Genomic DNA, 21,690 nt, shown 5'->3' with positions numbered 1-21,690 from the left:
ATTTTCCTGCTGTGAACGTCAAGGAAGATTGCCCTGTTAGGCTGAGTATCCCCGGACTTGTTTCTGAGGTTCCCTTGTGAGGCAAGTGGAGTAATCTGGTTGTCTCTCCTCCCACGAGGTGAGACCTGACTCCTGGGAGGAACTGAGACTTGGGAAGTCTCTTCGCCTCGGTGGGGAGATCGGATGATATCTTGGTTAACCCGAGGCCAATTCTAATTCCATTGGGCCCCTAGGTGCCGAGGTGGAACCGGTTGCTAGTTATGCACCAGTGGAGGGAACTAATAGTGGTACTACTGGTAGAAGAAATACTGTTGGTACTGTTTGAATTGCTGAACCTGTTGCATCTGGATCTGGATAGCCCGAACGCACTGCACCAAGTCGTTGAACTGGGACAGCCCGACTCCGGGGGGAACCATAGAGGGCTCAGAAAAGGTTGCACCTACCACTGAGGGAAGTGGGGCGTTCACCTGTGTGGTGTTCAGTGGCACGGTCAGCGTTGGAACTCCAGTCGCAGTAAGCGAGATGGTGAATTGGTCGATGCACACTGAAGGGAGTTGGGGTTGTCCCCCGGAGATGTTCATCTCGCTGCTTTGCTCGGCGTGACTGGAAGATGCCATTGACGTAAGAGTAAGGTTGATGACTATAAAAAAGGAGATGACTTTTCGGTTGGTTCTCACAGACGGCACCAATTGATGTAGCGCGATCTAACTACTCCCAGATGGAAGGTGATCTGGCTTCCAATCGAACAGTGACCTAGAAGAATCTGCAAGATAGCGGATCAAAGAACTCGGGGTGGCTAACTCGGCGAAGTCGCTCCAATGCTTAAGTCAGTGTACTATGGTGCGAGCTGAATACTTTGAGAGTTTGAGAGCTAGAGAGCTAGAGAGTAGAGAAATCACGCATACCTAAGCCCTAGAGAGGTTGTTGCTCTTATATAGTTGAGCTCTCGCGGGTTTCGCGGATCAATTCCGAGATCTTCGTCTTGAGGGGATCCATTTCCGCTTTAATCAAGAAGTAACGTATCAGTTAATAGTTTATCAATTCCGCTCGATCTGTGCAGGGAGAAGATTAGGCCTGTCGTTATGCGGCGTGATCCCGTGAGGTTCAGAGTCTACTGGAGAAACTTCCAAAGTCGTTACGTGGCGGTTCGGGTTGGTAACCCCGAGCTGATACTTCGGCTCTTTAGTTCCGAACTGGATTGAATGCCGAGGTGCCCCGACGCCGAGGTGACTCTATGCCAAGGTGACCGAACACCCGAGCTCAAACATTGCAAACTAGGCTTGCTAGGCTGAGCTATCATCCCTTAGTCAGGTTGTGTCCACGCGTCCCCTTCTCGCTAGGTCGCACCAAATCACCCTTCATCAGGAATCAATTTGGAAGTTTGGGAGGTAAAGGCTATAGCAGGTTCTCTAGAGTGTTCCATGTCTTATTGGCTTTTAACCTACTTGGGTCTTCCGTTAGGAGCTAATCCAAAAGAAAGTCGGCTCTAGTATCCAATTGTGGAAAAGTTTGAAAAGAGGTTGGCTTCTTGGAAAAAAAAAAGTTACATTTCAATAAGGGGTAGAGTGACCTTGATTAGGGCAACACTTGCTAGTCTTCCAGTTTATTTTCTTTCTGTATTCAACATACCCTCAAGGGAAGCCAAGAAGCCAGAAAAGGTGATGAAGGATTTCTTGTGAGAGCCAAGGGAAGAGAAGAAGGCTCATTTGATTAAGTGGGAGATAGTCAGCAGGAGTAAGGAGGAAGGGGGATTTGGAGTGGGAAATCTAGTTCTTAAGAATGAAGCTCTACTAGGGAAGTGGCTTTGGAGATGGTCGTTAGAGAGAGAGAGGTTGTGGCACAATGTGGTGAATAGTATTCATGGTCGTTTGCAGAACGGTTGGAAAGCCGGGGTATCTCGATGGACGACTCTTGCAACACCCTGGAAGGTCATTCATGGAATTCTACCACAGTTTCTCAATCTAGTCAGGTATGATGTTAATTCTGGAAACAATATTCTTTTTTGGGAAGACATTTGGGTGGGCAACCAACCTCTTAAAGATCTTTTTCCCTCTCTTTACTCTATTTCCCTTTATAAGGAAGAGACGGTTTCCAGTTTTATTTCCTCCTCAGCTTCTTCTGTGGCCCTAAACTGGGATTTTGGTTTCCTTAGAGGGTTACGTGATGATGAAAGTGCTTGTGTTTCAAAACTATTTTCTTCACTTGAGTCTATTTGTTTAGATCCCCTCAAACCTGACACAAGAATTTGGACCCCTAACCCGAAAGGTTTTTTCACCTGCTCCTCTTTCTTCAAGTCCCTTTGCCCCCCTTTTGCACCTCAGAACTTCCCAGTTAAAAGAATTTTGGACTAGGCCCATTCCCCCAAAGATTGTTGTTTTTTGTTGCGTAGTTTATTATGGTAAGATTAATACCTTTGAAAACCTACAAAAGAGGAGACCAAATTGGTGCTTATCCCCTAATTGATGTGTTCTTTGTAAATCTCAGAATGAGGATTGTCACCACTTACTGATCTCTTGCTCTTTTGCTACAGCTTTATGGAATTGGCGCCTTAAGTTGTTTGAGTGTAGTTGGAATCTACCATCTGATAGTAGCTTGTTGTTTAGTCCGTCTGTCGTTGAATGGCACACAAAGAGAGGGAGAATTATGTGGAAGTGCATAAGAGCAGCTTTGTTGTGGACAGTTTAGGAAGAAAGGAACACCAAAATCTTTAGTCAAAAAGAAATGAGCTTCTCGGAAGTTAAAGAATGTATTCTGCCAAGGGCAATCCAGTGGCTGAAAACTCTAAAGCTCTTTGATGCATACTCTTTTGATGACCTATGGAGAAGCTGGCTAGCAGTGGATAATACTTCTACCAGGAAGGACAAACATGGGGTTGAATGGATGCCACCAGGGGAGGAGTTTATCAAGCTGAACTTAGATGGAAGTAGCCGAAGAAATCCAGGACCTTCAGACATAGGAGTGCTGAGAAACAACGATAGTAGCATTATATCTTTGTACTCAGGTCCTGCAGTTGTCGGAGACTCCTTAAGGGCCGAATTACTTGCTGTTGTACAAGGAATCTAGCTTGCAAATCGGCTAGGCATAGAGCATCTGATTATTGAAGGGGATTCCCAGGTGATGGTGGGTTGTCCGAAGGATTCGGGCACTGTGATTTGGGGTTTTAGAGATCTTCTCAAAAAGTTAAATGGTTAACAAAGAATATGACAACCAGAGTTCAATGGGTAGGCAGACCAGCAAACTCAATGGCTGATTCACTTGCAAAACAAAGAGTTCTCCGGAATACTTTATTTTGGGCTACTATGTAATTTCTTTTGTACTTATAATTCTGTAACTAGTGTTAAAGGAAAGGTCACATCCCGTGCCTTTCCATGGGTTGCATGTAACTCTTATTTGCTGGTCTAATAAAATTTTACTCATTTATCAAAAAAAGAATGGGCAATCCCCACCTATTTTAAGAAGGCTGAATAGGTTTCTCTATACTAGAGATTGGGAGCAACACATGGGTGAAAGGATTCAAGAAGCCTTGCCTTTTGTTATTCAGATCATAAGCCAGTGTTACTGAGACAGTTTGTAGTGGTTTCAGGCCCAAGACCATTTAAATTTGAAAACATGTGATTGGACCATCCAGACTTTCTAGATTGGGTGAAAGAGAAATGGGGAGTGATGCAAATGGAGGGGTCTGCCGGTTTAAAGATGGTTAAAAAACTGCAGCTGCTTTAGGAGGAAATAAAGAGGTCGATGTTAACTATTTTTGGAAATGTGGGAATCAGGAAAAAGGAATTTTTTAGAGAAAATGGCTAGATTAGACAGGTTGGAGGAAGTGGATGATCTATCAAGGGAGGAAAGATTGCAAAGAGAAAGGTTGGAGTTTGACTTGAAAAGCTTAATACATAGAGGAGAAGAGCTGGATACAGAAGTTCACATTGACTTGGCTGAAAACAAGTGACAAAAACAGTGTTCTTTCATGCCTATGCTAGTACGAGGAGGAGAGGAAACTTTATCAAGAATTCAGATGGGGGTAGATAGTGGAGTATTGGAATGAAATTCAGGAGAATGGTTGTTTTTTATAAAAGCTTGTATACTTCAAGAGTTTGGAATTGGATGTCTCTAGTCCCAAGAAGATGAGTGAAGCTTCAGCAACCTGGGTTGAAAATGAGTTCAGGTTGGAGGAGATCAAAGAAGTCTTGAAAGACATAAATGGGGATAAAGCACTGGGGCTAGATGGTTTCAACTTTGCTTTTATTAAAGCATGTTGGAACACACTGGAAAGAGATTTTGAGCTGCTAATTCAGGAATTCCATAGGGAGAGAAATTTGGAGAAGTCGGTAAATGCCATTTTTACCTCTTTGATTCCAAAAAAGGAGGGAGTCGTGGAATTGAAGGATTTTAGACCAATAAGTTTAATTAGCAGCCCATACAAGTTGCTGACTAAAGTTTTATCAAAGAGATTGAGGACAATGCTGCATGAGGTTGTTGGGGAATCTCAAATGGCGCTTGTGGAAGGCAGATATTGGATGGAGTTTTAGTGGAAAGCAAATGCAGTGATTCCAGATTAAGGACTAGGAGACCAGGCCTGGTAATGTAAGATTGACATTGAGAAAGCTTATGATCAGGTGGAGTGGGGTTTCTTAAAGTAAATTCAAAGGTTAATGGGTTCTGGAGAAAGTTGGAGATCTTGGATGTATGCATGCATGTCTACAGTCTCACTCTATTCTTCTAAATGGTGTATCCACGGAGTTTTTCAAGCTTCTAGGAGTTTGAGACAAGGAGATCTAATATCTCCAATGCTATTTGTCTTGGTTACAAAGATATTGAACCTCCTCTTGATGAGAAGTGGACAAACGGGTTTAGCTGAGGATACCTGATTTTTCAATATGCCTCACTGGAACAAGTGTTAAATCTGAGGGCAGTTTTGGAAATTTTTGAATTGTTAACAGGATTGAAGGTTAGCCTCTCAAAAGTCAAGTTTTTCTATGGGTAACAGCTTTAAAAAAGTGCATCTCCAAAGAAATGTTGTTGAAGAAGGTTTCATCTGCAATGACTTGAGATGCTGTCTTTGTAAAGTGGAACTCAGACAGACATTTGTTTCTGCGTTGCAAGTTTGCTTCAGAAATTTGGAGCTATCTTTTGAAGACCCTGAATTTAAGTTCGTGCATGCCTGCCTCAGTGAAAGCCTTGCTGGAGGAATGGCACATATCCAGGTTGACTAAGAAAGGGAAAGTCTGCTGGTCCTCCATCCCTTTGGTAATTCTGTGGGCGGTGTGGCTGGAAAGAAACAACAAAAATTTTGAATACAAAGTTTCTTCTGAAGCTGAGGTCATCAATATGGCTATAGGGTTTATTAGGAGATGGTTGTCTATACATACCATGATTAAAGACGACATGTCTGATAGTAATTTTTTTTGAGGATGGCCTTTTTTGAGGTCCAACTTGTTAGTTAATTGTACAGCTTCTCATTGTACAAAGGACCTTTTGCTTAAAAAAATTAAAAAAAAAAAAAAACTCTCAAAAAGTGTGTTGATTGAAGTTGGAGATATTGAATAGGAAGTTTTGTTGGATTGTGCCGATGCTTTTGAATGCAGAATTGGTGAGCTCCTTGTCATTTATTTGGGAATGCCAACAGGAGGGGCTTCAAACTCAGGTGCTTTGTGGAGGCCAATTGTGGAGAGAGTTGAAAGAAGGTTGGATGGATGGAAAGCAAAATATCTCTCGCTGGGAGGGAGAATAACTTTAATTAAAAGTGTCCTCTCAAGCTTACCAACCTATTATTTGTCATTGCTGAAGATCCCATCTCAAGTTGCTGAAAGAATAGAGAAGTTTCATAGAGATTTCTTATGGGAGGGTGTGGGTAGGGGAGGAGGGGCAAGAAATTTCGTTTGGTGAAGTGGGGCAAGGTCTACAGAACAAAGAAGAAGGGAGGACTAGGGATTAGAAGAGTGAGAGTTTTTAACAGGGCCTTGTTGGGGAAGTGGTTATGGAGGTTTGGGCTAGGGAGAGAGGAGGAATCATTGTGGAGGAGGGTGGTGTGAGGAAGTATGGGGTGGCAAGGTTTGGCTGGGAACCTAGAGAGGTAAGGTCATCACATAGGGTGAGTGTGTGGAAAGGGATCATGAGTTTAAATAGGGAGTTCAGAAGTCTAACAAGCTTTTCAGAAGGAGGTGGCTCAAGAATTAGGTTTTGGGAGGATGATTGGTATGGGATTGGCAAATTGAATGAGTTATGCCCAAGATTGTATAAGCTGGCTGAGGGTGACATTACTTACTATTAGCGGTTTCTATGAAAGAAGGGGAAATCAGTTGATTTAGAGCCCAAAATTTAGGAGACCTTTGCTGGACAGAGGTGGAAGAATGCAATTCTCTGTTGGGGAAGCTAGAGGCAGTAAAGATCCCTTCTCAAACGAGGGATGAACTATAGTGGAAGGAATGCTCAAACAGAAAATTCACTGTGAAATCTTGTTATTTAGCTCTAAGTAGAAGCAATTCAGATTCAAAACAGTTAGGAGTGTGGGGAAACCCGGTTCCCCCAAGGATTTAAGCTTTTGCAATGGCTGGTTGCGACAGACAGCATATTTTTTTTATCAGTAAACATGCATTTTATTAAAATTTTGATTGCAAGCAGTTTATACAACTTGGTGATGGGACTGTTGATCCCCTTTAATCACTCTATTCTCTCCCTCATTACAGTGCAGCCCAAAATAATTGCTGTCTCAATGCCCCTGTTTTGCTAAGCCATCAGCTAGCCCATTTGCACTTCTTCGGACCCATTTAAATTCAGCCTCAACCTCCTTTGCAATCTTCTCCACTTCCCTGATCACATGTTTAAACATCCATGGGGTATGGCTTCTGTTTGTTGCCCATGAAATTACTACTTTTGAGTCCCCTTCCACTTCAACATGTCTGTATCCTAGCTGTTTGGCTAGCTTTAACCCTTGTAGTAATGCCAATAGTTCAGCCTTCAGCGAGTTTCCGATGCCAATCAGTCCTGAGAAACATACCCAATATCCTCCTTCCAGAGTTTCTTAATACTCCTCCTATTCCTGTGATGCCCGGATTTCCAAAGGAGCACCCATCAAAATTCAGCTTTACTTTATTGCCTTCTGGTGGTTTTCACTCCAGCCTTACTTTATCTCTTACTCTCGAAGATTGTGCTACTTCAGACCATGTTCTTAGAATGTCTATGACTAAGAAGACTTGAAAGCTATCCAAGGGTTTTACCCAATGGGCTACTTTCACCTTGATACTATCAATCACTTCCTCTATTGTTCTACTTTTTTCCAAGAAAATTCTGTTGTTCCTCTCTTCCCATATTACCCAGCAAATTGCTGGCTTTGTTGCTTTCCACATTACCATCCCTCTTTTCTTTCGCTGTCTCAAGAATTCATGGTTGGAGAGTCCAGCCAAAGAGAGTACAAAAGAATTCCCAAATTCGATGCACAAAAGAACAGGATATCATTAAATGAGAAAGGGTCTCACCACTTTCCTTACACAATGAACACACATGAGGAGAAAGGCAAATATAGGGCCTTCTTTTCTGCAGCATATCGCAAGTGTTTATCTTACCAAGGAATATTTCCCAGCAGAAGGCTTGGATCTTCGGGGGAATACGCTTGCACCAAATTTCTTTCATAGGGAAAACCCCACCTAGAAGGTTGGGCGAAGCAAGTATTTTGAAGAAAGAGGAGCAAGAAAAGAGGTTGTCTAGAGAGCCTATCCAAATTCTAGAGTCTTCCAGCGAAAGGTCCAAGTGGATTTGCCCTAGGAGGTCCAGCAATCGGATTAAAGACACACTCATTTCCCTTAGTCCCCGTCAATCCCAAATTCCAGTTCACACCATTTGGGCACGGTGTTCCCAACATGGATATAGCTTCCCCCTTGAGGTTAGATAACGCAAAGAGATCAGGAAATTAGTCTTTTAGTGGGGTTTCCCCTACCCATAGATCTTCCCAAAACAAAATTTTATTACCTTGTCCCACGTTGAACCAGATGGAATTGAGGAAAGTAGGGTAGACTTCATGAATTGCTTTCCAAGGAGAAGTTGAAGAACTGAGGGGAAACTTTTGCATCCTAGCCATTTCTGACCACCCCATGAATGTTCTCAATCACTTTGTGCCATAGCTTCTCGTCCTCAAAGGGAAACCTCCAAAGCCACTTACCCAGTAGTATTGTGTTCCTTAAAAGGATGTTCCCAATTCCTAAACCCCCTTGTTCCTTACGTTTGCTAACCCACTCCCACTTGACCAAGTGGTCCTTCCTTTCCTCTTCTGGGTCCCAAAGAAAATCTCTCGTATACTTCTCTAAGCACCTTCCCACCTTAGAAGGGATTCTAAAGGTTGAAAGGAAATAGGTGGGGATGTTTGCCAGAGTGGCTCTAATCAAGGTTATTCTTACACCCAAAGAAATATAATTCCTCTTCCAAAGGGCTAACTTCCTGTAACTAACCTAGGATTTCCTCCTAAGGGTAGACCTAGGTAACTGATAGGCCAGCTTCTGATCTTGCACCCCAAGATCACCACAAATCTTATTAGTCCTCCTTCCTCCAAATTGAACCCTACAATTCCGCTTTTGGTCCAATTTATCCTCAGCCCTGTTATTCCCACAAAATTATTCAGCAGCACCCTCAAATTTTCCACCACTTCCTCATTGTTTCCTTCACAAAAAAATATGGTGTCATCTGCAAATTGGAGATGGGTAACAATCACCCGATTTCTACCTACCCTCCAACCTCTAATAAGGCCTTGAGCATCAGCAGCTTTTGCCACCATTCTGCTTAACACTTCTGCCACTAGGTTAAACAAGAATGGGGATAGGAGGTCACCTTGCCTAATTCCTCTCCTGGACGGGAAGAAGTCCTTTGCTGTACCATTGATTAGGACTGTGGATCATTTGAAATCAAGAGGTTTCAGTACGGCTAGTAGATGCTGTTTATGCAAAAAGCAGGAGAACATCAGACATGCTTTTTCAGTTGCAAAATTTCTGATTTCCTGTAGAGATTGTTCACCGCAATGTTTGGGGTATCTGATTTCTCCAAACTCAGCTTTAGAAATTTTTTCTTCATGGTCAAAGTTAAGACGTAGCAAGAAGGCAAGGGTGATTTGGAGCTGCATTCCGTCTGCAATCTATTGGAATATTCAGATGAAGAGGAATAGAAGAATTTTCAATGACAAATACAGTAGCATGGACAGGATAGTAGCTGCTGTTAGCAAGTTGGTGGCTGATTGAGTTATGGTTCATCCAGAATCCAGTCAACTTGACAAGGAGGACATGGAGAAAATTTGGGGGAAGTTTTGGGATTTCAAATGTGTATTATGGAAAATTTATATTGATTCGACAACATCTTATTTTTATTGTAAATGAGTGATGCACTGTCACCATCAGCTTGTATTTTTCTTTTATGTTAATGAATTTGTCATTTTTACCTTTCAAAAAAAAAATTCTAGATAGTAGGGGCATAATGTTTTACCATTAATAATACTTCTTTAAATATTGCCTATCAAAAAATGGACAAAATAATATTTTTTAGAAGATAAAAAATATAATATTGCTGATCAAAAAATGGGCATAATAATGAGACAGTTGAAGTAAAACTTCTTTGCACAGAATCAGTGCTGAGAAAAGAAATAGTATAAATGAAGTGATGAGATAAATCTTTTATTACCGAGACATGTGAACTTATTGAAAGAGCAGATTCTATTTCTCCAACCAATATTCTTGCATCTTCTGCATAGGCCTGTATGGAGTAATTCCAGAAGTCACATAAAAGCAAGTTTGCAAATTGACTGTGATGACACTTTGAAATTACCCAAATATTCAAACTTTTTAACCTTCAATTTAAAATATCCAGGCTCATTACAAGGCAATGGATCATAATTCAGCAAATTCTCGACAAATCCCAAGGACACCTTCCCTATATCATTCTTGCAATGATGTAAACAGGTCTCAACTTTAGAAAGGCAATTTATTACTTCTTCTGCCCACTTCCGAGCTTCAATCAAATTATTTGCCATGTTCCGAACCTACATGTCAAAGTTTTTTGCAGAGATGCATAGAAGAAACCAATAATCCATTGAAGCTTCAAACTTATAACAAAAGAGTAGCACATCAATTGAGCAGCCAATGCATACCTGGTCCATTTCAGAACCCCCCCAAAGAAATTGTTCAGCATCCTTTAGTGCATTAACATAAGCAGCAGAGGAAAATGGGGCCTGTAGGATCTTATGGGAGTTCAATACCCATTGTTCTGCAAGTTGCACATGAGTAGCACGGCCACCTCTTATCTGCATACATTAACTGGTATTAGTAATTGATATTAATAGTAAAAAGAAAGTTCTATAAAATAGTTGTAAGGCCAGCTATGTTGTATGGAGTGGAGTGTTGGACAGTCGAGAAACATGTCCAGAAAATGAATGTGGCAGAAATGTGAATGCTAATGGATATGGCTTTAAATAGAATGGATTGGTGAAACAGGATAAGGCATGGATGATGATGATGACGATGACCTATGTTACATGGACTTGGGCAAAGCTGCCTAGGTATCAAGTGCAACTGTGCAAGTATTCCTCTGAGTTGGATTTGCCTGACCTCAAAATCTTGTAATAGAGGGACTGGCTAAAATGTATCTATAGGCTAATTGAACAATAAATATAAATTGTTTGATTATGCAAGTACTCTACATTTAATTTAGCAACATTCCACTATTGATATCCAAAATTGAAAGCACAAAAAACAAAAGCAATGAAAAAATAAATCAGATTGTGACAATTAAAAAATGATAACATAATAGTGTAAGGAAATTCTACATTTTATGGGGGTTAAGGGACATTCTTGGTTGAGCATATATTCATGCCTTAATTTCTAATATCTTATATTTGTTTAGACCATATAAATTAATAATTTATGATGAATATGTATCCTTAATTGCATACATACCCATTTACCCAATTCATCAAAATCTTGCATTTGGACAAGAGACAGTTTTGAAAAATCTGACACAACCTATACCAGTGTAGTGCCATGTCCGAGGCATGTACTTGGAGTAAAATGATGAGTCCAGATGCCAATAGACCAATACCAACTTTCTACGGTTAAAGTATGTAGGTATATTATTGATATCAAAAGGCTACAAGAGAGAAAGCACCTAAACAAATCAGAAGCTACAAGTATAAGCATTACACCTTTTAGTTTAGTGCTATACAGATATATATATATATATATATATAGAAGTGTAGATGTAGAGTGAAAGTTTTCTTGGACTAAAATTACCCTTTATTTCTTTGTTTGAGAAAGGGTATAAAAGTCATTTTATTATAGTTTTAATGACAGCTATAATGGCTACTAAAATGACCATATTTGTGTACTTACTCTAAATATGGTCATTTTAGTAGCCATATAAGGGTTTAAAATGCACCTTCAGTTGTTACTTTCCACCTCATTTAATCCCCTCTTATTAAAATACTATTTAAATATTTCAAAAAATAAATATTTTAAATAACAAAATACTAAAAATAGCTAAATAATTATATAATAAAGTAATAAATGTTATATAATAACTTTAAATGAAATAAATTTCAAATAACGAAATTTTTTAAATACTTTATATATTATTTCAATATTTAAATAAATAAATATTTTAAATAACGAAATATTTAACATAACTAGATTTCAAATAGTTAAAAAAATGAAATTATGTAATAAATTCAAAATTTTTCTTAAAAGTAGAAAAATAATTAATTAAAATATATTAATCAAATTCATAATAATTTAATATAATAGTATAAATTATAATTTTATGGATGATTAAATACAATAAATAATTAAAATTTTAAAATTTAACTAATGATATTATTTAAATAACTAAATAATATTGTAAATAACTAATTTCACTTATATCAATTAATAATTCTAGAAAATAACTTTCAAAAAAATTAATATTTATTAATAATAATTTGAAAATCTTAATCTATATTTATCTATACTATAATTAATATTTATTGTATTTTTAGTAATTATTTATTGTGTTTTTTGATAAATATATTTTCAATAATTAAGTATAAGTTTATTTTTGTTTTGTTATTTAATAGAATTTTTTCAATAATTATTGGAAATTAAACTACTATTACTGAACTTTTTAAATTTAATTTATTGTACTTATTGTATTTATTGTATTTTTGTTATAATTTATTATTATTATTTATTAGAGATTAAACTTTTATTTGATATTATTTGATATAATTATTGTATTTATTGCATTTTTATTAGTTATTTATTGAATTTTCATTATCAATATATTTTCAATAATTGTGCATTTTTTCTATAAATTTTCAATAATTATTGGAGATTAAACTATTGTTATTTATTAGAGATTATATTATTAATTTAGCTGAAATTAAGATTGTTCATGGGTTGGTTCGACTCAGTTAAAGGTTGTTTGACCAACCAAATTGACTTAGTCAAGTTGGGGAGTTGGTCACCTGAAACCGATTGACCATTAATGAAAATCGGCCAACTCGGGTTATATCGGTTTAGGTCAATTTTTGGTTTGGTTGGACAGTTCAAAAGATATAAACTAAAAAATTAAATTTAAATTAAAAAATTAGGACTTTTTGCAAAATAAATGACAAAGTTGTCAAATTTACAAATTTAGTTATGTTTAGAAAGATATGACCAAATCAGTGAGCGGGACAAAATTTAAAAATTTGTGGACAAAATTACCCTTAATAAAAATATATAAAAAAGAAAGCTAGGCACTGCCGATAGTACGTTAGTACCCACCTTTACGTTTCTTGATCAAAACCCTTCGGCCCCTCCCTTACTCTCTCTTTCTTTGAGTTTGGTAAACAACTATTGTGTCTACAACGAAAATGAGCTACAGAGGAAGAAGTCTGCGAGCTGTAATGATGAGATGGATTCAATGGTGGCACCAAAACTACTTAACTGTGCAACTTTGGAAAGCTCAAAGTTGTTGCTCTCTTCTACAGTCATTTTCGCAGAAGACTCTACAATAACAGATCAAATCAATTGAAGAAAAACTCGGATACAGGTTATCAAGGTAGATCTTTCCAAAGCAAAAGCATTTAGAAAGAAGATTATGATCGTCTTGTTCAAGGGATTATTGTCAAAATATTGGCACCTAAGATTATTGTCAAGAGATTTGGCACTGGGTTGATTGGCAATCATCCATGGATCAATCGATAATAGAGTAAACAATGATTCTTCAAACGTTCAAAGACCTTGGCTTTACAAATAAGTGGGGTTATTGGAAGAGTTTCTTTGATTAATTGTACTGCTCTCTTCCATTCTACTTCTTTCAAGAAACAACAAAGTTGATGGCAGCAATGGATGTAGAAGAAGAAGAAGAAAGTGGGGGTAAGACAAAGAGGAAAAGAGGTGGGGACCAGTGGTTTGGATACTCTGTTTCGGTTTGAGGGTAGAAGATGTGGTTGAATTCTATTTTGTTTTGATTTTCAGTGGGGTTTGGACCTGGCCTTGGGTTAGTTGAAAAATGGAAAGATGGGAAGGAGGAGGAAAAGGAGGAGAGAGAGAGAGAGGAAGCTTGCTCCACGGCCCTTGTTGTGGCATTCCAAGGAAAGAGACAATGACCAGTACCTTTGGCTTGACGTGCAAAATTTAAGAAAGGGTAATCTGGTCCCTAAAAAGAAACTTTTTGTCATTACCACTTTTTCGTAATATATTTGTAAGTGTATCTGATTTTGATAATTCAACAAACTTTTTAAATTTTTTTTTAAAAACCCAAAAAAAAAATAGTGGCATTATTAAAAAATAATTTTAAATTAATATTGTAAAATATTTTAGACTTAAGAAATATGAGAATTTTCCTACTTCCCATATTAAAAATATAAAATATTAATATATATCTAGGGTCAAGTCGTTCAATTTTGGCTGATTTACAAATGGCCAAAGTGAAGCCAATCCAACCTGGTTAGGTTTGGAAATTGTTGAGGAAATACTAGAAAACTGACTAACTCGGGTCGAGCTAGTTGGGTTGGTTGGTTTCATTAGTTTGATTAACAACCCTGGCTGAAATTAATTATTGTTATTTTTGTATTGTAAAAAAATTATTAAAAGTAGTATATAAATTATAAACAAGTATTAATTATTTAAAAAGTTAAAAATATAAAACAATTGTATACTCTTATGTGTTTCTATTATTTAGCTTTCGCTTAACAAATCTCGTACATCGCACGGATAACCGGCTCCCCGCTAGTACTATCTATTTATCTTCTGAAAATGGAATTTATTGGACCATCATCTACAATTTGCCAATTTGGGTTCAAAAACCATCATTCAATGAAAATAAATGATCATGAGTGAAGACAAACAACTGAGATAAAATCAAATACAATGAAACCAGATACTATAATATGATAACTAACTTTGAACAATTCTTAAACAAAAAACAATTACTATCAAAAATTTCAACCAAACATACAATAATACCACTATATCACATGAGAAAGTCTTTGTTTTTTGGGATCTATAATGAATAATTTTGTAAAAAGATCAAGAGAGAGGAAACCATTATACGGGAATGGTTCCTGACAAAGCAGAAGCAAGAAATGTTTTCAAAAGTGCACTAGGTCCATAGAAGAGGCTCATTTTATAAGGTGTGCCTAACTTGATTTTTTGTACATTCTAATGAACTAGCCCTGAACTTATGCCGAAGAACTAATTTATACATTGCAGGTTGTACAAAAACTGCTTAAAGCTTAAATAGACCTATAATAGGAGTCAACCATGTAAGGCTACAACCTTTGTGTCGGTAATGTTTACTAAAAGAAGAAGAAAAAACTGTGTTGGTAACACAATGATATAACCGGTTGAGCTAATAGGCTTTTTTGAAACATTTTATTTCTTCAAGAATTTAGGTTCGCAGAACACCTACGTTAAGCATTTCTTTAATTTTTTTCAGAAGTGGCACCTCACTTTTGTTTAGACACGTAGCTCGCCTTTCACCTTACACCTCAAGCTCTAGGAAGCCCTTGCACTTCTTAAATTTAAAACATATGGAGTGAGGCATATCCTGGAAACAGGCCACCTATACAATGGGAAGTCATGAAACAAAAGAAAACAATAGCTACCTACCTAGAAAATCAACTCCCCATACAACAAGATCCAAGCCACTCCACTAGCAAAAATTTCAGCAAGATGGTGTTCCCCAACATGAATTCTGTAATTTCTTGTGATTTCAAAAAAAACCGGGCCCTAGAAATGGTTTGAGAAAACATTATTATCTTAAAACAAAACCACATAAAGGAGTATGATTGTGTATTGCTTTTCCAAATTCCAAAACTGAAACCAGAAACGCATTCTTGAATTTTTGGTTCTAAAATCAAGAATTCTTATGGCAGTTTCATATTATTTTTCATAAAGCAAACAATATTCAGATAAAGATTCTGATCAAATAGAAATTATTTCACCATTCTCATCTTTTTTTTTTACTTGAGTTTATACTTTGGACTCAAACCAAATTAATTGTGGGTTGGTATTATCAATAGTAGCTTTGAAGCAGCACAAGTAAGAGGGTCTATAGGAGATTTATGTGTATGTGCAACATGCTAAACAATAGCCCACAGAAGCCTTCTGGAAATGAAAGCATCTTTTTGTTTTTTAAAAGCATCTTTTCATTGGTCCTAAAGATAGGGAGCTTTCTTCTAAACCAACCTGGAAATTTTTTCTTGATCAGTAAGTGCTAATTTTGATTGACATGTGTACAATGAATATGTACATAGACATGCCAGACACCAGACTATGGTAGCTAGCCACCAAGAATATTTTGTCTTCTGATGCGGCACTTCTCTAGAAAAAAGGAAAACAGAAAAATACATGCCCCTAAGTTGGCAAAATTTGGAATGCATTTGAATGTTACACTGTGGAAAGCAAGTCTTTTGCCTGCCTGATCAAATGTGTCAAGCCCCGACAGACTACCACTTCACCCATCCAATCAACTACAATGCCCAATATGGATACGAAAAATGGAAATTTGATTCCATTTCGCATATTCCAGAATAAGGATATGCATATCCTATTTATATGGTAATACCATGCTTTGCAATTATGTTTTTCAAGAGTACACACAAAACCAGTTAGCCTCAGCTAACCAATAAGAAACTTGCAGAAACAAAACCAATATGCACACAGAACCCTATCAGCAAATCAACAGAAAATAAGTTCAACCCAACCCTTAAGTCCGTTTTGTTCGCGGACAGGATCGGAATCAGAACCAGAATCCCCAAGAATTGGAATCGGAATCACCTATTATTGGCGTCTGTTTGGTTCAGTTGGGAATCAGGATCGGATTCCGAATGTTGCTGTTTGGTTCATTTGGAGTTGGAACCGGAATCAACTGAAATTTTTCAATTTTGTATTTGTAACATTTTTATTATGACTACATTTATTAATAATTTATTATTTTATTTTTAGTTTATTAATATTCTATTACTTTTTGTTTTATTATTTTAAAATTAATTTATTATTATTTAATAATTAATATGTTAGTATTTTATTATTACTTTAGTTACATTATTATTATTATTATTAATGTTTGATGAATATATAATTATTATTTATTAGTACTTTGTTATTATTATTTTATTAGTATTTAAGAATTAATATCTTAATATCTATCATTAATTAATAAATATTTTATTAATATATTCATATTTTATTATTATTACTTCCATAACATTTTATTATTCAATTGTTAATTTATTTTTACTATTTCATGTATTATTGGGTTTTTTGTCATGAGTTATTTACTTCTTGACAGACTTTGGAATGGAAATCCCATTCCCTAGGGAGGAGCCTGGAATGGCCATTCCCCCATATGGGGGTATCTCATTCTACCAAGAATGGGAATTGGAATCCCATTCCAAATAAATGGTTGGACCATTCCGATTCCAATTCCAAGCACTTATTCCAGCAAACCAATCAGGCCCTAAGTCTTCCCCCAAATAGTTTACAACGTCACCCGGAAAAAGGTGGTATCTTGCCCTGTTCTGCAAGGTCTGCTATGCTGTTTGTTGGTCTGTGAACCCACTGAATCTTCAATTACATGTCACTTGTGAACCACTTAATTTTTTTTAATTTCATTTTGGAACTCCCACAAGACGCTCTTTAGGATGTAAAATTTGACCTAAAAAGACTTCTAGGTCAGAATCAACAATTTACCAATTTCTCCCTAGACCAACAAAATCTACAATAAGTCAATAACCAAGAAAGTAGATCTAGGAATGGAGTTTTCATATGAATTTTGTGTGCAGATTTAGAAAATGGAGATATGCGGGACAGTTTAGTTTCAAAAGGTCTGAGTAATTCAAGCACAAAAGGACAAAAAAAACTACTCCAATAGAAAATACAAGAAACTCCGATTCACTAACGAGTATTTGCAGGAAAGGATAAAGGAGATCTCAGTTCCTTAAAACTTACCCACCAAAACCCCTTTTGTGGGACAGGAACAACAAACACAGCCTTAGTGCGGCCAATCTCTTTTTTTTTTTTCTAAGAAATCTATATCTTTGTCGTTTACCCTAGTAGCAAGAATTCTCCTCTTTCTTTATAATATTTTGCTCATTCCTTGGTGGACAGCATACTATCTACTTGCTTTTCCATCCTTATTCTTCATCCTAGATCATCCAAATCCCTTTTTTCACCACCAAACCTGAAATTAGTAGGACCCATACCCCTTCCTACATCAAAGCATAAATTGACTATTCTGCCCCTGCCACCAGATTTCATGCATAGCCCAAAAAAACAGAAACTAAAAAAAAAAAAAAAAACAGAAAAAAGCAACTCTACTAAACTGAACATAAGATGTAAGGTTCTCAACAGAGTAAAACAAAAAGTCACAACAAAGAAAAGGGTATTAGCCATAGCCAACCCCCATCTGAAAGAAAAGAGCTACCTCTCGGGTACTCTACTCTCCCCATGCATACAAACAATCCTATATCAGGGAAAAAAATTAACAGTACCCAAAGTAATACCCCCTAGTGATGTAGCTCAAACAATCCTACACCACCAGGGGGTCTGTACTCCAATACACACTCGTCTAGAACAATGAGTAATAAGGAAGTGCATATTATGTAGTTGTACTATTTTATACATTTTAAGGGCAATATAAGAGAAATGCATATATGTATTATGCATGTACATACAGACTATAGCAGATATATTAACTTAAACATTTTTAAGAAAACCATATTATACCTGAATATATCCATATTTGATTTTTCCATTTCCATTTTCATCGACCAAATTTTTTAGTGTCAAGTCACAACTGATCAAGCAACTATTTTGAATAAATTATTGTAAGTATTATAAGTATTATAAACAAAATGCACCCACATATATTTCGCATTACCAAACTAACAATGATCATAACCATGGAAGAATTGCAAGTTGGAACTTGGAAGGGAGTTGTTGGCATTTCTTTGATATCTGTCTCTTCCCCCCATATTTATACCTCTCTATTTTACTTTTACTTGGTGTTCGTTTGTAGTAGATAATACAATAAGAAAGGGAAAAAAGCATATTTTCCATTTTAACATTCACTGTCATCAAGATCTAACCAACTATGGGAACAAGGAAATCTCATTCAAAGGAGAATAATGGCACACAAATTATCTAAAACTAAATTATTAATGTAAGCTAGCAGAAAGTCAAAATAACAAAAATAATTACCTTCTTCATCACAGAATTAGATTCATTAGAAGATGGAAGGTGTTTCTGGATTGTTCTGTTTTGGGGTGACTCCTCCAAATTGCATTTATCCAGCATAAGCACCAAGTCATTCAACTCAGCAAGTGTATGGCGATAAAGAAGACGATGTTTGCTGGGACTACACTCACATAGGTGTTCCCAGTGCTGCATAAGAGACAAACATAAAGAACAACTTGAGAATATGTCTTATAGAAGCAATACATACCACAAGTATCTAAATATAACAATAGACTAACCACATTTGGAAGGACCAATATCTACTTTTTAGACAAAATGTTTAGAATCAAAACCAAGTGAAGGATCCAAAAAAAAAAAAAAAAAAACCAACAGGTTCCCATTTGAAAGTTGTGCCATACTGCTTCCTGTTTCTCAAGCCTAGATGGTAAGCACTGTGCAGTGTTAAAGACCAACTCCAACACATAGTGGAATCTACTGTTTCAATAATTTACAAAAAACCAACTCAGCCTTAATCCCAACAATTTGGTTTCAACTATATTTCAATAATTTACTACAAAGAATCTTGTCCTTTTCCCATTAAATAAAAACAATATATTTCAATGACTAACAGAACTAGAAAAACAAAACATGACCCAAAATTCAGACCTTATCGTTCTGATAAGTGAATTGCCTTCTAATAGGTGAAAGAAATATTATCAATGCAGTGAGGCAATGGCAAGTTGTTTTTCCCATACTATAGGATGTGATGACTAGTTGGTGCCTAGGCGCTAACCAGTGGTTTAAAAGGTATGAGGTGTACGCCTGGTGGTGCGCCTCCAGGCAAGGTGCTCCCAATACACCCTGAGGTGTATGCCTCGTGTGCAAGAGGCATAAACCTCATACACCTTTTTCATGAGGCATGCTAGAGGCAAACACCTCATGCACCTCACGCACACCTCATATAAAAAGACAAGAAAAAAGAAAGGAAAGGGAAGAAAAGGGAAAGAAAAAGAAAGAAAGAATAAGAAAAAAAACGAGAAAAAAAAAGAAAAGAAAAGGGAAGGAAAGGAATGAGAAGGGATTTGCTTCCAGAGTGAAGATATGGTTAAAACAGATACCTAGATGAGACAAATTATTGGATGATGATATGATCAAGGGCAAGCCAGCACAGTAGTATCTTGTTGCCCATGTCAATCAGCTTTTAGAGGTCTTATCACCACCAATTGTACTCGTTAAAGGGGAAGGGCAGCAGATGCAAGCCCCGTAAGGGGTGCTTGGCATGCTTTGTAATATAATCATTCTTTATTTCACTCCCCCAAAACATCCCCAATAGAAGAACCATCTTTCAGCCCCTTCCCTAGCTAGAAATCATAAAAAAGGGAGTTGGTAGATCCTATTGTATCAGTAACACAAATTTTTCACAAATAAAAGAATGGGTCCAATACAGTGAAATTAGGAAAAAAAATAACATCCAAAATACTAGGTCATTATCCACCCACACCATATGGAATGGAAATCCCTCTATAATTTCTCTTTGTCTCCACCCAATCTGGCTGGACTCAGTCAAAACATCTGCATTTCAGCTGATCCAGTTGAATGATACATTCACCCTAGATGCAAGATCTCTAGTTTCTCTGATAAGAGGGAAAATCTCCCAAGGTCATTCCTCCATTGTCATCATGCAAATACAAGTTCATAATCTCCCTCCACTTCAAATCTTTTAAAGTCCAGTACAGGTCCATCTCTTTGGGGTATGGAAAATTGGAAATTGAGGGTTACCATCAGGCTGAAATAGAATGGACAAGCATAACATACCAGGTCCATCATTGTAATTGCACTGTATAAGTGAATCTCAATTTTGGCATGCAGTGAGAACACACCATATAGCTGGATCAAAAACTCTCTTAACTAAGGGTGATCATTTCAGTCCACCCCAGAAATTCCGGGCTTAGGACAAGGTTTTGTGATCAGGCCTGGTCCTGCATCAAGCCCGTAAATTAGAGGGCCGGCCTGGGCCTAAAACTTCAAGCCCAGCCCAGCCCGCATATATTTAAATATATGTACTTTATACATAATGTATACATATGTATATAAGTCATTTTATCTTATATTATATACATACACACACATCTATATATATAATGACACTTATAATATATTAAATATTATACAATGATAGCCGACCCTATATAGTTGGAATAAGGAAATAGATGATGATGATGATTTTAGATTATATATAAAATGTGTAGGCCCTCAATCAGGCCTGGGCTTATGTTTCAGGCCCAGAACCCGGGCCAGGCCCAGGCCTAGGTTATAGCCCTTATCAAGGTGCAAAGCCCGGCCCGCGATGAACCCTAGTCTTAACCAATTAGCAAATTCTCTGGCTATGAAAGGAGTTAATGGGGAAGCTTCATATTAAGGACATGCCCTGGGAGAGACTAGTAACTATCACATTTTCTCGTGGGATATATTGTTTGATGGGTGCTACTAGCAATATCAACCTGGCTATGTTCTACTTCTTTATTTTCAACAATAAATTCTCACCGATATGTTATTACTATAAATTCTTATTGATAATGTTAGAACTGATAAGTTCTTGCTGATATGTCATTGATCAAAAGAAAAAGTTGTAGGGGATTCAGGAATTTTAGTTTTTTTTTTTTTGTGAAAGAGGAATTTTAGTTTACATTACAGGATTTAAGCACTGGTGATCTGTTTCCCTTATTCCCTTCCTCTTCTTTTGTTTCCACAAAGCACCTGTATACACTTTCCACCTATCTTTAATATAATCTCAACTTCCAATGGAGATGAAATCATTGCCAAACCATTATTTTTTACATACAAATAGCCATCTCTAGAACATGTAATTTTGCACAAGGCAGAAAGAGCCCCAAAGAAGTGAGAGAAAACAGATTCAACACAACATAATCAAAAACCATAGGGCACAATTGAATACCAAAGGAATATGGGAATCATTGCCAAACCATTATTTTTTACATACAAATAGCCATCTCTAGAACAT

General features: G+C 36.9%; 1 protein-coding gene across 8 annotated transcripts in view; it reads right to left on the bottom strand.

Annotated features, from left to right (window-relative positions):
• Positions 1–21,690, bottom strand: part of LOC148879953 (transcription factor jumonji (jmjC) domain-containing protein) — a 120,910-nt gene that overhangs the window by 79,680 nt on the left and 19,540 nt on the right. For all 8 annotated transcript variants that reach the window (XM_088961734.1, XM_088961739.1, XM_088961736.1 and 5 more), the window contains 4 exons: positions 18,693–18,875; positions 10,121–10,273; positions 9,821–10,012; positions 9,655–9,726 (listed from right to left, as the gene is read on the bottom strand). In XM_088961734.1, the coding sequence (XP_088817860.1) occupies positions 9,655–9,726; positions 9,821–10,012; positions 10,121–10,273; positions 18,693–18,875 (600 nt within the window). The remainder of the gene's footprint in view (positions 1–9,654; positions 9,727–9,820; positions 10,013–10,120; positions 10,274–18,692; positions 18,876–21,690) is intronic.

The sequence above is a fragment of the Nelumbo lutea genome, chromosome 1 (assembly GCF_056320005.1).
Source record: "Nelumbo lutea isolate HS-2025 chromosome 1, American lotus-T2T, whole genome shotgun sequence".
NCBI classification, from domain to species: Eukaryota; Viridiplantae; Streptophyta; class Magnoliopsida; order Proteales; family Nelumbonaceae; genus Nelumbo; species Nelumbo lutea.
Note: the sequence above shows the minus strand (reverse complement) of the source record. Positions and strands in the feature narration are given on the sequence as shown.